This window comes from Diospyros lotus, chromosome 5, assembly GCF_014633365.1.
Source record: "Diospyros lotus cultivar Yz01 chromosome 5, ASM1463336v1, whole genome shotgun sequence".
NCBI lineage: Eukaryota > Viridiplantae > Streptophyta > Magnoliopsida > Ericales > Ebenaceae > Diospyros > Diospyros lotus.
In genome coordinates this window covers 41,433,649-41,450,788 of record NC_068342.1, presented here as the reverse complement: position 1 = coordinate 41,450,788, position 17,140 = coordinate 41,433,649, and the positions used below count along the sequence as shown (strand labels likewise).

General features: G+C 48.4%; 1 protein-coding gene across 1 annotated transcript; it reads right to left on the bottom strand.

Annotated features, from left to right (window-relative positions):
* Nucleotides 1-3,212: 3,212 nt before the first annotated feature.
* On the bottom strand, nt 3,213-5,867 carry LOC127801152 (acetyl-CoA-benzylalcohol acetyltransferase-like). Its single transcript, XM_052336028.1, has 2 exons — nt 4,807-5,867; nt 3,213-3,656 (listed from the first exon to the last, which is right to left on the bottom strand). Exons 1-2 carry the CDS (start codon nt 5,803-5,805, stop codon nt 3,381-3,383), a joined length of 1,275 nt encoding a protein of 424 aa, XP_052191988.1. The 5' UTR covers nt 5,806-5,867; the 3' UTR covers nt 3,213-3,380.
* Between the last annotated feature and the right edge of the window lie 11,273 nt (nt 5,868-17,140).

Here is a 17,140-nt window from a genome sequence, read left to right as displayed (position 1 = left end):
GGGCAAGACAACTGGACTTGTAATCGCCCACGTTGGACTTCCCCTTTGCTTTACCCTGAGGAAGGGCGGCCTTGTACGGAGAAGGACGGGCCGCCAGGTAATACAGCCCGTCCTTGGCATTTTTGAAAGAAAATAAAAATCTTATCAGTTTTGGGGAAGGGAGAGGAAGTTTGTTTATAAGGAATAAAACGGCCAAAGAAGTAAGTTGGGCATACGAATTCGGTGTTAGTTGGAAGGGGGCGAGCTTGACGTCGTTCAAGAGGGCGATAAGGTACGGGGCTATTGGGAACCTAAAGCCAGACTCGAGGTGTTGGGGGCTAATAGCTACGAAATTGGCTGGCGGGTAGGCTGCATGGGAGCTCGATGCAGGGGGCAGGTCCTGGGGAGACGAAACTCCTGAGCACAAGTCATCACCTCGTGAAGCTTGGCCTTGGACGAGAATCTCTTGAAGACCGCAAGATCAGCAGCGATCTGATCTTGAACCTTCAGCTCGGTTTCCCGAGAGGTCGGGACGGCGACCTCCCTGCACCCCGAGCTCGCACCCCCAAGATTTTGGCCCTCCATAATGAGACAATCTTCGGAGCTCGAAGTGTCGTTTTCTCCTACGATATAATTGTAGCGCTTTTGACCTGAATTTCCACGGTGTTGGTCGGACATCTACAAAGGAAAAGAGAGAACAGTCAGGTCGCAAGTCGCGAACCAGACCTCAAGAAACTAGAAGAAAAACCCTAAAACGTCCCCTAGGTCTTCCAGGCCGAGCGCTTCGCAAAAAGGGGTACCGCCTAGGGCGGAGGGGCTGCAGCCGCAAGCCCGGTGTTCCATGAAAAGCTAATCCTAAGGTCATTGGACCCAAAGGCCCAGCAAACGACAAACCGAATCGTGCCGTTTCTCCAAAAATGAGAACGACATCGATCGACGAAGCCAGAGAAACCACCGACGGCTAACCAACGGTGGACGGCCTCACTAAAAGAAGAAGAAAAGACACGACAAACTTACCTAAAAGCTGCGCTTGACGACTGAATGGGGACTCGTACCAAGCACCGGACGAGAACGGCAGACGTCTGAAAGCACGGCGATAACGGAGGCCTCGAGAGAGAAAAAACAAGAAAGCAGGGAGGCAAAAGTTTGAGGGAGTTTCAAAATAGCGTGAAAGAAGAAGCGGGTGGACACTCCCCACTATTTATACTGACGGCCTGATCCATCCCAACCGTCGGATCGAATGACGACTTATCACATGCTCGGCATCCAGCGGCCGCACAACAGCTTGTGGGTCCCACGAGTTTAATCATGCGCAGAAATGGGGAGGGGGCGCGCATTAAATGCGCTGCCGACAAAGCGTGCTGCGTGGAACGACGAGACTTAAGGTGATTGGACAGAAGTTGGAGGGATGGAAGAACAGCTGGCACGCGTCAGTTCCCAGCACGAAGATCGTACCGCGAACTGGGGGGCTTATGTTATATGTATTTCCCGCATCTCCCCGCATGGGCCAGACTCGGTCCGATAGACCGGCCCAATCACCCAAGGCCAAGAAGGCCCGAACGACCTCGTCAAGGAAGGTCCAGCCTCCATCAAAGACCCGGAACTCGTAAAGCGAGCGTATGGCGAGCTCCCGGTAATCCCCCAACGAGCTCGGAGCAATCGACTAACGAGCTCCTGAAATATCCTCCAGATCGCTGGGCCATCCAGGTCGCTCGCCTAAAATCTCCAGCTCGCATGAGCGGCAAAGCTGCTGAGAAGTCAGAGGTAGGGTCCGATCACTTTATCTGTAACAGCCCATGCCCCTCGTAATGAGGATCCCACTCCCGGTCTTGCGAAGGCGGTAAGAACTATTTGTCCCCCATTATACAAACACTGTATTTTTATATATTATCTAGATTGTAAAAGTCCCTCAAGAAAAATGGAAATAAAGGGGGCCATGAGGAGCAAAGAGGAGGGACAGAAAAAAGAATAATCAGATACCGCCACTCTGGGAGAATAATCAGAGGGCGGCCGTGGACTAGGCATCGTTCTGGCCGAACCACGTAAAAGATTCTGGTGTACACGCTTGGAACTTTGGGGGAGGGGGGGGTTTTCTTTCTTCCTTCTCGGTATTTTTTTGGATTGACTCACCGCGGCCCAAAACGAATCACGGTCGGCCGAAATCAAACGTCGACAGGGTCTGAACAATGAAATTGATGACCAACCTTGCAAAGTAAGTCAGGCTCAAGAGCTATGGCTTGGTGGTTTTAAAGAAAGTCTAGCAACCCTTATCACAATGGAAAATTAGAGATGTCTAGAGACAAAACATGTCAAAATGGGTCACGTGTACGATTTTGAATCCAATGGTGGCAGCACAAGCAATGTCACGTGTGGAAATGGGAAGCCGAGTTACGACAACTTGCTTGTTTTTGGACACATTGTTTGAAGCCTAGATGTGTGATTGATTCTTCCATTGTTATCCCAAAAATCCAAACCTTGCACAACAACATGGATTGTTTTTTCAACTAAACGAGAAACTGATGAAATGTGCCTCTTGAGTAGAGGAGACGGTAGAGGAAATTCCTATTGTTATGATATATATACATAATCTAGGGTGTTGATTTGATCTAAATTGAATTAACCCACTTCTAAATTTATTCGAACCAACATTAGGATCAAAATTTTAAGAATTTTAAACCAAAAATTAGACATGATAGGTTTGGGATTAGATGTAGACTTAACTTAATTGGTTCGATCTAATCTAATATGGTTCATATTTTTTTTATTTTTTAATATAATTTTTTTAAAAAATATTATATGTATTATGTATCTATAATATATTTTGGTCTTGCATTGATATAAGATAAAAAATTAATTATAATTAGTATTAGAATCACGAGACAAGAATGGTGTTCATTGGGTCCCAAACTAAATCTATCGGTTTGAAATCAAAATTTGATCATCCTTATGCATATTAGTTTATTGAATAAAATTGCCATTCGAAATCATGACAAAATTATTCTTTTATGGTATTCAATAAATATATTATTTCTTTGGAGAGTATTGTTTAAATTAAGAAAAATTGTTACTTGACGTGACAGTATGAAAGAGGAAGACTACCAGAATGTGACGATTAGGTTATTTCGTAATTATGTGGATGTTTTTGGTTATTTTCGAAACGCATCCTCTTGCGGCTGATGTTAAAGCCGTGGCATCAGCCCAGCCGCAAAATCTTGCGGCCACGCGCCGCCCTCTTAATAAAAGTAATTTATTTATTCCCGAAAACGTCATTTTACCGACAATGCTGACGTAATCCATATATATAATATATATATATGGAACGGGGAAATTACATTTTCTCATGCGCCGGCAATTACATTTTCTCATGCGCCGGCACTGGTCCGATGAATTCGGACCGGAGATTACTGCGAGGTGAAGGCTAAGATGTCAGAATCGCGTTCGAAATGGAGCATGTCGTTCTGGTTCAAACTGACCCAGGCTTCGATGGCGTCGCCGGAGCGGTTGTCGATGAGGCTGACCACCTCGTACGGCGTGCTGGTGCTGCTCACCCACACCGGCTTCCCCCACCCGAAGTCCGCCTCGTACAGCGGCAGCCCGCTCCAGCTCGCGCACAGGTGCACGTCCACTCTCTCATTTTGTATCTTCTCCCTCCTTGCTTCTCCGAACGAGCTGCTCACCTGTCGCCATAATTTACATTATTATTATTAAATGGAAAAATAGAATTATGTTTATATATATGTTACGTCGATACAAATATAATATAAAATATTGAGTTTTTAAATATCACTTCCCACTTATAAAAGGAACACTATTTTTGGCTTTGAAATTGTACTTTTCACATGCTATATTTGGGATTAAGAAATAAAGAATCAAACTTCAGGTATTATATATTGATAATTTTCACGTGACTATTGATACTGTTACAAATATTGAATATTTATTTGTCCGGAATAAAGGATGTGGGTTTTGTTGTTATGTAAATAATTCTATTTATTTGACGAAATAAATGAACACAATTGTTTTTAGTTCCTTTTTTTAAAAAAATATTTTTATCAACTCAAATAAATTAATTATATTTTATAGTCATTTTTTTTTTCAGAGAAGATACTTAAATTGGTAAGATGGCAGTATCAAAACTGGTCGAATTAAAATATTTAAATAAAATAGTAAATTTATAAAATTAGTTGGCATTATTAAAATTGATAAAGTGATTATAAAGTGTAATTAATTTATTTGAGAAATTAAAAATATATATTTTTTTAGAAAATGAGTTAAAAATGAATTTTTTGTTTGAGCCATGATTAGTTTTTGTAATTTACACTAGTTAGTTTAGTTCTAAAGTAATTGAAATTTAAGGTTGACACCCAAATTAAAAGAGGCCCCAAGATGATCTAAACAAGTACTAAGGTGGACTTGGGTTCAAACCTATCCCATATATAGCTGGCTTCCCTAGGCATCTAGATGATCAAATTTAACTGTTCACGTGATTCTATCCAAACTCATACTAATTCTTCAGTCTACTTATATAAGGGCACAATATTTTAACATCCAGTTATGACATTTAATTATTATTGTGTCTTTTTTGAGCATAGTGGATCTATTAAAAAAATAAAATTTATCTTCTTTTTTTTTTGTATAAAGAGTTAAAACAAGACAAGTTCATATTCGAAGATTGCTTAAATTGTAAAAAAAAAAAAAAAAACCGTTATCTCTATTGAAACTTAACCTAATAAGCGAGGGACAGATGGGGAACGAATTCATAATTTATTTAGAAATATGTTTATTTATGATTATTTACAAAGAGATAGGACTATTTATAAACATTACCATGGCGCATAGGTCGTCGAGGTTGGTGATTTTGGCCGGATCCCAGTCTCTTCTGGACTCTCCGACCAGGCTGACGAGCTCCGACAACTCCTTCTTCCTCTCCTCTGGCAGAAACCGAGTAATGAACAGCATCGGCATGTTTCCAAAGGAGTTTTCTGGTATCGACAACCCGGTATTCCCCCTCAAATTCATGGGATGAACGAGCAGGGAAGTTCGCAGGTGGCCATGCTTGGCCTGAGCCACCCCAATGAGCGCCTTCCAGATCAACGCCGTAGCCGCCGCCACCCTTGTGGGGGCGGCGCCGCCGGCTTCCCTCACCAGAGCCTGAATAGCCAGCTCGCCGAAGAAGAACCTCCTTGTCACGATCTTAGTTCCTTTTTTCATGCTAGGCGGGGGATTCAGCGGCAAGAGATTGCTCGTCGGGAACAGCGATCCCAGCTCGAAAACCGGGGCGGCAACGGTCTGGATGCCGCTGCGGCTAGCGGCGGCCCAGCCATTAACGAACCCGATTATCGAATACAAGTCGGCGACTTTGTGCGAAACGCTGATCCCCAAGACCCAGCCGCCGCAATCGAACGTGCTGATCTGAACCGCCGCCAGCGGAGCACCGGCGGCTGGACCACAGGCGCCGATGTGATCCCACGGAACGAACTTGTCCACAACCTCGATCTCCCTTTCGCTGCGCAGAAACTCCGCGAGGTTTCCGGTGACCTCTGCTTCCACGAACTGAACGCCCTGGTCGTTGCAATCGACGGAGAGGTCGTTGACGACGAGCCTTCCGGCAAGAGGGTAGTACTTCGTCAATGCCTCGGCGAGAGATTGCTCCAATTGGGAGAATCTCTCAGTGGCCTTTTCGCCATTGGAGGAGTAGTAGAAGATCATGTTGATGTGGGTCGGCGGAATGATCTGATCGATTAACGAAAGCTTCATGGTCTGGAGGTGGCATGGAGTTGGAGAAGATGGCCTTATCATCTTCTTGCAAAGGATCTGAACCTCCATTGAAGCAGGTTAATGGTTAATTTCCTTAATTTCAGAAGCTTTTCTCTGGTTAACAATGGCGTCCACATATATATATACACAGAACATACGGAACACAGTAGCTCGATCAGACTGATCTATGAACATTAATTTTTGCTAATAATTGGGATAATGACAGCAGCAGCTTGTCGGCAACTGTAAGAATGTCAAATCTGGAGCTAGCAATCATGGAATTTGATCACGTTTTGCACGGAGAAATCGATGCAAATTAATTATTTCATGAAAGAAGATCCTGGTCCATTCCGGGAGCTGTCACATATATACTTGTTAATTAGTTATTATCTCAAGATTTTTTTATGTCAATCAATGTTAGAACCATTTGAAAGTTCCCCTCTTAATTAGTTTTTTTTTTTTTTTTTACCCTTAAGAGTCTTTATTGGTCATTTTCAACTCTAAAACTGTCTAAAATTTTGTTTAGAATTTCGAACTTAGGGTTTAAACTTGTTCTGCCTATAAAAAGAAAGATGAAACTTGTCGACATTCAATTTCGGCCGATCGTGATTCGTTTTGGGCCGCGGTGAGTCAATCCAAAAATACCGAGAAGAAAGGAAAAAACCCCCCAAAATTTCAAGCGTGTACACCAGAATCTTTACATGGTTCGGCCAGAACGATGCCTGGTCCACGACCGTAGTCTGATTATTCTCTCAGAGTGGCGGTGTCTGATTATTCCTCATGTCCCTGCCCCTCATGGTCTCTTTGACTCTCATTTATATGAGGGGCTTTTACAATTCAGATAACATATAAAAATACAGTGATTGTATAATGGGGGACAAACAGTTCTTATCGCCTTCACAAGACCGGGAGTGGGATCCTCATTACGAGGGGCATGGGCTGTTACAGATAAAGTGATCGGACCCTACCTCTGACTTCTCAGCAGCTTTGCCACTCATGCGAGCTGGAGGTTTTAGGCTGGTGACTTGGATGGTCCAGCGATCTGGAGGATATTTCAGGAGCTCATTAGTCGATTACTTGGAGCTCGTTGGGGGATTATCAGGAGCTCGCCATATGCTCGCTTTACGAGTTCCGGATTTTTGGTGGAGGCTGGACTTTCCTTGACGAGGTAGTCCGGGCCTTCTTGGCCTTGGGTGATTGGGCCGGTCTATCGGACCGAGTCTGGCCCATGCGGGGTGATGCGAGAAATACATATAACATAAGCCCCCAGTTCGCGGCGCGATCTTCGCGCAGGGAACTGACGCGTGCCAGCTGTTCTTCCATCCCTCCGACTTCTGTCCAATTACTTTAAGTCTCGTCGTTCCACGCAGCACGCTTTGTCGGCAGCGCATTTAATGCGCACCCCCCCCATTTCTGCGCATGATAACGCCCGTGAGACCCACAAGCTGTTGTGCGGCCGCTGGATGCGGAGCATATGATAAGTCGTCATTTGATCCGACGGTTGGGATGGACCAGGCCATCAGTATAAATAGTGGGGAGTGTCCATCCGCTTCTTCTTTCACGCTATTTTGAAACTCCCTCAAACTTTTGCCTCCTTGCTTTCTCTTTCCTCTCTCGAGGCCTCCATTATCGCCGTGCTTTCAGACGTCTGCCGTTCTCGTCCGGTGCTTGGTACGAGTTTCCATTCAGACGTCAGGCGTAGCTTTTAGGTAAGTTTGTCATGACTTTCTTTTTCTTCTTGTGAGGCCGTCCACCGTTGGTTAGCTGTCGGTGGTTTCTCTGGCTTCGTCGATTGATGTCGTTCTCATTTTTGGAGAAACAACACGATTTAGTTTGGCGTTTGCTGGGCCTTTGGGCCCAATGACCTTAGGATTAGCTTTTCATAGAACACCGGGCTTGCGGTTGCAGCCCCTCCGCTCTAGGCGGTACCCCTTTGCGAAGCGCTCGGCCTGGATGACCTAGGGGATGTTTTTTTTTTTTTAGGGTTTTTTCTAGATTCTTGAGGTCTGGTTCGCGACTTGCGACCTGACTGTTCTCTCTTTTCCTTTGTAGATGTCCGACCAACACCGTGGAAATTCAGGTCAAAAGCGCTGCAATTATATCGTAGGAGAAAACGACACTTCGAACTTTGAAGATTGTCCCATTATGGAGGGCCAAAATCTTGAGGGTGCGAGCTCGGAGTGCAGGGAGGTCGCCGTCCCGACCTCTTCGGAAACCGAGCTGAAGGTTCAAGATCAGATCGCTGGTGGGAGTGCTGATCTTCCGGTCTTCAAGAGATTCTCATCCAAGGCCAAGCTTCACGAGGTGATGACTTGTGCTCAGGAGTTTCGTCTCCCCAGGACCTGCCGAATATACATCCCTACTTCGAGCTCCCATGCAGCCTACCCGCCAGCCAATTTCATAGCTATTAGCCCCCAACACCTCGAGTCCAGTTTTAGGTTCCCAGTAGCCCCGTACCTTATTGCCCTTTTGAACGACGTAAAGCTCGCCCCCTTTCAACTAACACCGAATTCGTATGCCCAACTCACTTCTTTGGCCGTCTTATTCTTTACAAATAAGCTTCCTCTCCCTTCGCCAAAACTGATAAGATTTTTATTTTCTTTCAAAAATGCCAAGGACGGGCTGTATTACCTGGCGGCTCGTCCTTCCCTGTACAAGGCCGCCCTTCCTCAGGGTAAAGCGAAGGGGAAGTCCAACGTGGGTGATTATAAGTCCAGTTGGTTCTTCGTGTCTTGCCCTTCCCTTTCTCTACTTAGGAATTGTAGCTTCGCACTGACCCCTGGTAAGAGAATATGAACTCTCATAAATCTTTCCTTTGTTTCGAGAGTGCTTGTTTTAACTTGCTCATGCTTTGATGCAGATTTTTGGGGGAAGAAACCGATTTTATCGGCCGAGGAGACTGATATCCTTGGCAAACTTATGGCTGCGGAGTCGAGTTCGGAAATTCTTGAACTTTCGGACGAGATACTTCGCGAATACGAGCTCGCCCCTCTTCTTGGCACCGAGACTATCGAGGGAGATCATTTCAGGGACTTGGGTACGGAGATTCTCCCTTCCGGCTTGTAGGTCGTCGAACCGAACAGTTCAAGAGGGGAAGCCGACCAAGACGATAACATGGTTGATCTCGAGCTCCTCCAACCGAAGCGTCCTAGGGCGAGGTCGAGCACTACGTCCTCTATGACCCCGAGCTATAGCTCGCGGGATGGCAGGTCAGAGCAGCCGCAGCCGCAGCCGCAGCCGCAATCACGCCCTCAGCAGCAGTAAACCCAACCGTCGCGGGGGGGGCAGCAGGAGCAGCGGCAAAGAACTCTGCCCCGTCAGTCCCAACAGCCAAAGCAAGCTCATCTGCAGCTGGGGCATCGGCCCCCTGCCTCCCGAGACCATGGTTCGAGTGGAGCCCGTGGGAAGGAGGTCACAGTGGAGGTTCGAGATGCTCCTGCCGCCAGCTCAAAACGGAGGTCGGACCAGCTGCAATAGGGGGAGGATATCGGGGCTAAACGGGTCAGGGTCCATGAGAAGGAGCTGGCCCTAGAGGCCCTGCCAGGAGGGGTCTTTGTTGGTCCCCTCCTGGATTCCGTGCCCGACTTCCTGGGTCCGAACTCGAAGCCCCTCGACGACCCGAAGTTAAAGGGAATCCCCCTTTGTGATTTTGTGGCCCGTCACAGCCTGGTGGTAAGTGGGAATTCTTCGTACCTTGGTTCCTTAGCCTACTCTTTAATGAGCTAACATTTCTTCTTTCGCAGACTTCTCTTGCTGCCGTGAAGCTCCAAGCTCAGTACAAAGATTTTGAGGAGCAGCTTCAGTCGGTGAGCATGTCCCGTCAAGCCGAAATAGCGAAGCTTGAGGACGAGAAGAACGCCCAAAAGGTCGAAATAACGAAGCTCTCGGACGAGAAGAAAGATCTCCAGGTCGAGCTCCTTGCCACTCAAAAGGAGGTGGAGGGTTGCTTGACGCGTCTGAGGATGGAGGTCCAGAAGAATAAAGATCTCGACGAGGAGCTTCGCAGGTCGAAGAACATGTGGGAGCAAGCCAACTCCGGGCTCACCGGCGAGCTAAATAGAGCGAAGACGGAGTTGCGGAGGGCTGAGGAGCGACTCAAATCAACCGAGGCGGAGCTTAGGACGGCAAAGGACGAGCGAACACGGGCGAATGATCGTGCTGTCCGATGCGAGGAGCTTGCCAAGAGGACCATTGACGACATAAGGGCGGAGGTCGGAGAGCGGATGGACGCTGCGCGTAGGGAGACCAGATCCGACACCTGCTCGTCATTTCTGTACACCCTTTGGGTGAACCATCCTGAGATGGATTTCTCCTTCTTTGGTGCGTAGGCTGTCGAGGAGGTGGCTCGGTATGCTGCCGTGGCCGCGGAAGATGCTGACGATGCCAGTCCCCTTGACTCGTTTTTGGTCGCAACGCAAGCTCCTCAGGTCGAGGCCGAGCTATTCGGGGTCGCCGCGGCTCAGTCTGGTGAGACTGCCAAGGAGCCTCCTGTGGAGGTTGCTGAGGTTTGTCCAGTCGGGGCTGTCGAGGTCGATCTCCAGCCGACCTACTGAAGCTCGCCCTGTCGAGGTTGATCCTGTAGAACCAACCGCCCCTCTTAGCTAGGATTCCCACATGTATATATATATATATATATATATTTTGTAACGTGAGCTTCATCTAAAAAAAAAAATTGGCATTTTGTGCACGTTGCCTCAGATTTCTTCGCGAACTCAAGTTAATTCTGATGAGGTTTTGGCATAACGATTCTTGAACCAATTTCGATGAGGTGACTTGAAAGTAACTTCTTCATGGTATAACTTGAAAATCATTTCAACAAGACTCCCGTATTTTTGAAAGATTCACTGATAAGAAACTTTTGAGTATGTAACTTGATAACGAACTGTTCGAACATAGGTCTAGGTAGATCCGGAGTTTTATCAGCTCGTAGACTAACGCTCTTTAACTAGCTCATTGATGATAGTTGTAATAATCAGCGCGAACACTCATACTTAGGCAATTTCCAGGAAACCCCGTTCAGCATATTTTGACGAAATAACGAGAGCCTTGCCGAGATATATGTAAAGTTGGATGGCCTTGCGATCTCGTCTAACATGTAGTGGCTGAGAAGCTCGTTATAGGGCATGTGCCTGGTAGGTCGCGAATAGTCTTATTTAGCCAAGTTAAGACGGACCTCAGCTGATAGGGTCCAATACGCAAAATTTGCTAGGATATGAGATTATGCCATGGCCTCGGCTGGCATGTTGAGGCTTTTAATAAGTTTTCAATAAATTGGGAGCGAACACTCAGGTAGGTCGCAGACCATGGCTTTAAGCCAAGATAGGAGGACCCCATCTAGTGAAAGCGCAACCTGTACCACCAAGTTATATGTTCAGGCGGGTCATAGAGTGACCCCAGCTAACATACCGTGGCTTGTTATCTCGTTGACTTGTACGGCCAGGATATGTGTCCAGGTAGGTCGCGTTACGGCCTCAGCTAACACCCAGTGGCTTCTACAAGTTTTATTTGAACTAAGAGGGAACACCCAGGTAGGTTGCAAAACATGGCTTTAAGCCAAGATAAAAGGACCTCGGCTAGCGAACCCAAGCTCGGGGTTACTTGTGGAAGTGGTTGCTTAGTAGGTTCCAAACCATGACATAAAGTCAAGATGATTGGTTCTCAGCTCGCAAACCACGACCTGAGGGAGGGACCAAGGTGAATGCTCGGTTAAGCCGTTGACCGTAGCGTCGTGGCTAGGTTACTTAGGCCTCAGCTCGCAAACCATGGCTTCTCGACCCCTCGTTACGGGGGCATTCAATCGAATACCAATAAGAATAAAGTGCAATGAAAGTTCATAAATTCTAACCAGAATCATGAAAGTCATTCGTAATGAAAAAGACGGAGCGTAGGCAAGAACGATTACATTTATCTAAAGTAAGGACGAAGGTGTTCTGCGTTCCAAGCTCGTGGGAGAGGGAGACCGTCCATGTTTGCCAGATGATATGCTCCGTTATTCAAATTTTCTTTGATGATAAATGGACCTTCCCAGTTAGGACCTAAGGTGCCATCGCTTACCGCCCGTGCTCCTGGGAGTACCAGGCGTAGTACCGGATCTCCGACGTTGTAACGTCAGATTCGGACCTTCCTGTTATAGTATCGTGCCACCCTTTGTTGATAAATGGCGATCCTCACGCGAGCTACATCTCTTGATTCCTTGAGCAGGTCCAGATTAGCCGCCAGTAGCTCGTTATTGCGATCTAAGTTGAAGGTGGCCCTTCGGTGGCTGGCCACTTTATTCTCAGCGGGGATCATAGCCTCCGACCCATACGCCATTGAGAATGGGATTTCTCCAGTGCTGCTTCGGGCTGTTGTCCGATAGGTCCATAGCACTATTTGCAGTTCATCCACCCAGGCCCCCTTTCTAGCTTCAAGCTTTGTCTTCAGGGTTTGCTTGATTATTTTGTTGACTGCTTTGACCTGCCCATTGGCCTGGGGGTGATCAATGGCGGTGAAACTCTTTTGAATCTCCATTGACTCGCAGAATTGGATGAATTGCTCGCTGGTGAATTGGGTTCCGTTGTCCGTTACTATTTGCTGTGGCACTCCGAATCTGCAGATTATGTTATCCCATGTAAACGCTTGTGTCTTCGCACTGGTGATCTGTGCGAGCTCTTTGGCCTCTGCCCATTTGGTGAAGTAGTCAACTGCCACTATGGCATGCTTGCATCCTCCGCGAGCCGTGGGGAGCAGCCCGATTAGATCCATGCCCCAAATGGCAAAGGGCCAAGGGCTGCTCATCTGCTGTAGGTAAGCCGGCGGAGCTCACGGAACCTTGGCGAACCTTTGGCACTTCTCGCATTTCTTGATCGTCTCTATGGCATCTTGCTTCATGGTGGGCCAATAAAACCCTTGTCGGAGGGCCTTTTGTGCCAGAGAGAGTGCCCCTGCATGATTACCGCAGTAGCCTACATGAATTTCTTCTAGCACAGCCTGGCAATCGGTGCCGTCAATGCACCTCAGGAGCGGGGCTGAGAACCCCCTCTTGTACAGTCTATCATCGTAGATGCAATATCGGGCGGCTTGAGCTCGCAAGCGACGTGCTTCCAGCTTGTCTTCCGGTAGTTTCCCGTCTTGCAGATACTCCAAGATGGGGGTCATCCATGAGTTTTGTGGCGCCGTGATCAGTAGCGTTTCATCTCGTTGTTCCGTGCTCGGGGTGGCCAAAAAATCAGCAGGTATGTCCCCCAAGAATCCTGCGTCCTGGGCAGTTGCTAGGCGAGCCAGAGCGTCCGCATGAGAGTTCTGGGAACAGGGGATTTGATGCATTTCATATTTTTTGAAAGTGGCTAAAAGTTCGCGTACCTTCTGTAAGTATGCTGCCATCTTCGTGTCTCTGGCCTGGTATTCTCCCCGTACCTGGTTGACAACTAGCTGAGAGTCGCTGAAGATCTCCAAGAATTCAGCTCGTATTTCGTTTGTCAGGCGGAGTCCTGCTAATAAGGCTTCATACTCGGATTCATTATTGGTGGCAAAAAAACTGAACCTTAGGGCACAGAGGATTTTGTGACCTTCGGGGCTTATTAGCATAACCCCGGCTCCCGCTCCTTGTTCGTTCGATGATCCATCGACGTATAGTTCCCAGGACGGTCCTTTCAGGTTTTTCGGCTCCTCATCAATTGGCCCAGTAAACTCGGCAATGAAGTCTGCCAACGCTTGACCCTTTATCGCCGTCCTTGGTTTGTACTTTATGTCAAACTGAGCGAGCTCAATAGACCATTTTAGTAAGCGGCCTGAGGTATCTGGTTTTTGGAGGATTTGTTTCAATGGGTATTTGGTCAGGACTTCGATCTCATGAGCTTGAAAATAGGGTCGCAGCTTCCTTGATGCCACTATTAGACAGTAAACCAATTTTTTGATTGGTGCGTACCTTGTTTCTGCATCGATTAGGCTTTTGGAGACGAAATAAATGGGGTGCTGCACCCCTTCTTCCCCCCGAACGAGGGCCGCGCTGAGAGCCTGTTGGGATACTCCTAAGTACAAGGTCAACCTCTCTCCCTCCTTAGGTTTGGCGAGCAATGGGGCCCGTCCCATGTACTCCTTTAGTTGTTGGAATGCGAACTCGCATTCTTCTGTCCATCTGAAGTCTTTTTCCTTTTTTAGAAGCTCGAAGAACGGGGCACACTTGTCAGTTGCCTTTGAAATGAAACGGCTCAGAGCTGCGACCTGACCATTGAGGCTTTGCACCTCCTTCTTTCTTACGGGCGACCTCATGTCGAGCAGAGCCTTAATTTTGTCTGGGTTGGCTTCAATGCCTCTGTTGTTTACCATAAACCCAAGAAATTTTCCAGAGGCTACATCGAAAGCGCACTTGAGCGGGTTGAGCTTTATCTGATATCTCCTGTGGACTCCAAACGTTTCTCTTAGATCGAAAATGTGGTCCGTCACTTGCTCGGATTTTATCAGCATGTCGTCAACGTATACTTCCATGGTTTTTCCGATCAATGTTTCGAACATCGTATTGACCAGCCTCTGGTAGGTCACGCCAGCATTCTTCAATCCAAAGGGCATGACCTTGTAACAATAGAGCCCCCAGTCGGTTATGAACGAGGTGTGCTTTTGGTTCGTGGGGTTCATAGGGATCTGGTTGTAGCCTGAATAGGCATCCATGAAACTGAGAAGGCGGTGACCAGCCGTTGCATCCAAGAGCTGATCGATTCTGGGGAGAGGAAAGCTGTCTTTAGGACAGGCCTTGTTCAGGTCGGTGAAGTCGATGCAGGTCCTCCATTTCCCGTTTTTCTTTTTTACTAGGACCGGGTTGGCCACGCAGACAGGATAGTGGGCTTCCTTGATGAAATTATTTGCCAAGAGTTTGTCCACTTCTTCTTTAAGAGCGGCATAACGCTCCGGAGTCATTGGCCTCATCTTCTGGCGCACTGGCCTGTAGCTTGGATCTACGTTGAGCCTGTGTGACATGACTTCTGGGGCGATTCCCACCATATCTTCGTGGTTCCATGCGAATACATCAAGGTTAGCTTTAAGGAAATTTGTAAGTTGGGATTTTACCTCGGGGGCTAGACTCTTGCCTAGCTTGAGGTGCCTTTCCTCGTCTGCCTCGCCGACTGAGATATCTTCAAGCTCTTCCATGGGACCGGTGGGTTTTTCGTAGTCGACCTCGCGGGGATCCAGGTCGTGTTTAGCCTCCCATTGGCCGGTTGATCGCGAGCCGACTTTTGCGATGATATTTACCTTCTTTCCCTTTGCTCCCATTTTCAGGACGTCCTCATAGCAATGTCTTGCGAGGTGTTGCTCGCCTCGTACACACCCTACACTGTCGGGGGTCGGGAATTTCACCGTAAGCGACCTGGTTGAAGTGACTAGATCCAGGTCGTTCATCGCTGGCCTTCCGAGTACGACGTTGTATGCTGAGGGGCAGTCAATTATTAGGAATTCTGCCAAAGTAGTGGCCTGGCGGTTCGCATCCCCGATGGTAAGGGGAAGGCTAATCCGATCGACGGGAATCACTGCGTCCCCCGTGAACCCATAGAGTGGCTCTGGGGACGAGCTCAACTGTTCTGGTCCCAAACCCATCTGATTAAAGCATGCTCTGTACATTACATTTACCGAGCTGCCCGTGTTCACCATTATCCTTCGCACTTCGGAGTTGCCGACCTGGGCTCGTATAACGAGTGCGTCGTTATGCTGCTAATGGACGTTTCCAGCGTCTTCTTCCGAGAAAAACATCTTCTCTGGGATTGGGTTACCCCTAGGCCGCTTCGCGGGAACCGACTGTTCGCCCGATCTTGTTAGCAAGACATGGTTGGCCTCTCGTATGTATTTGTCGCGGGATTTGTGGGAGGATCCTGCGAGGTGGGGCTCGCCATGGATCGTGTAGATGGTTCGTACAGCCGGTGATTGGTCATCATCGGTGGGGGGCTACTGTTGTACCGGCGGCTGGCTTGGTTGATTAGTCGGCCGCACCACGTAATCTTTCAAGCGACCTCTTCTTATCAGATCTTCGATGGCGTCCCTTAGGCCCAGCACTTCGAGGTGTTGTGACCCGCCTCGTTGTGGTATGCGCAAAATTTTTCTTTGTTTCGGAATTTGTTTGGGGTTCTTAACGGGTTGGGCTTCCCGAATTCCTCTTTGTTCCTTTCGATGGCAAAGATCCTTTCTTGGGGGTCTGACAGGGCACAGTAGCTGTCAAAGCGCTGTGATCTACGAGGTCGCTCATCTCCCTCTGCCTTCTGAACTCGTTTGAACTCTTCATTGCTCTAGCGCTCCCCCCGAGCTTCTCTTCCGGCGTCTCCGTTGTGCCTTCTCTTATTCTGGTTGGAGCCCCCAGCTTCTTCTCTCAACCCAACGGGTTTCTTCGTCCCGAATGCGTCTTCCCATCGGATTTCCTTGGAAGCTCGTTCATAGAATTCCCCCAGGTCTTTGACCGGGGTTCGGTAGATGCTCTCGTAGAGCTTTCCGTCTTTTCGGAGGCCGGCGGAGATCGCCGTTAGGATACTTTCATCCGAGGGATCCTCGACGTTGCTCACCTCGCGCCTGAACCTGGCGATGTAATCCCTCAGTGGCTCGTTTGCTTTTTGGAATACGGTGGCGAGGTGGCAAGATGGCGCGAGCTGCCTCCTTAGAGCCCTATATTGGTTAAGGAACCTCTGTTGGCACTCTTCCCAGCTGTTGATGCTATGAGGCGGAAGGCTCCTGAACCAAGCTCGGGGGATGTCTCCTAAGATTGCTGGGAAGGCGCGACATTTAGCTAGCGAGCTGGTTGTCTGTAGATCCATTTGCACGTTGTACGCATCCAGGTAATCATAGGGGTCGCTATCCCCATTATATTGTGGCATGCTCGGGACCTTAAACCTCCGGGGCAGGGGTTCGAGCTCAATCTCTCTGGCGAACAGCGTCCTATCCCCACGGCCATTATTCTGGCTGCGGACTCCTTGTCGTTCTTCCAGCTGTCGCACCCTTTGATACAGCTCTTCCACAGTTGAGTCCGGTCCTACTGATTGCTGGGCTTGCGATCGCCTACTTCTTTCTCGGACTGGGGAGCGGTGAATTGGCGACGGATAGTTATCCCCGATATCCTCTTCCGCGGGTGGGTGTCTCTCCTCCCGCGGTTGGCGGACCCTGCGAGGCGACGCCGGTGGATCGTGGACAGCCCGTGCTTGAGCTTGGGCTAGAATTCTGACCACGTCAGCGAGTTGCATTATCGTATTCTCCAATGCTTCCTGGCGCTGCTGCCAGTCCCGGATCGTCCTTGTCCCAGTGATTTAGACAGTAGGCTGGACAGGGACCCGTGGTGGTATGCCGGGAGCGTCTCCGGCGGGCGACGGCAAAGGAGTATCGGCTGTCGGGGCAACGGGTCCTCCATTTGGTGGTAAGTCTTGTGGTCGATCGTGGTGATTTTCAGGTGGGTCGA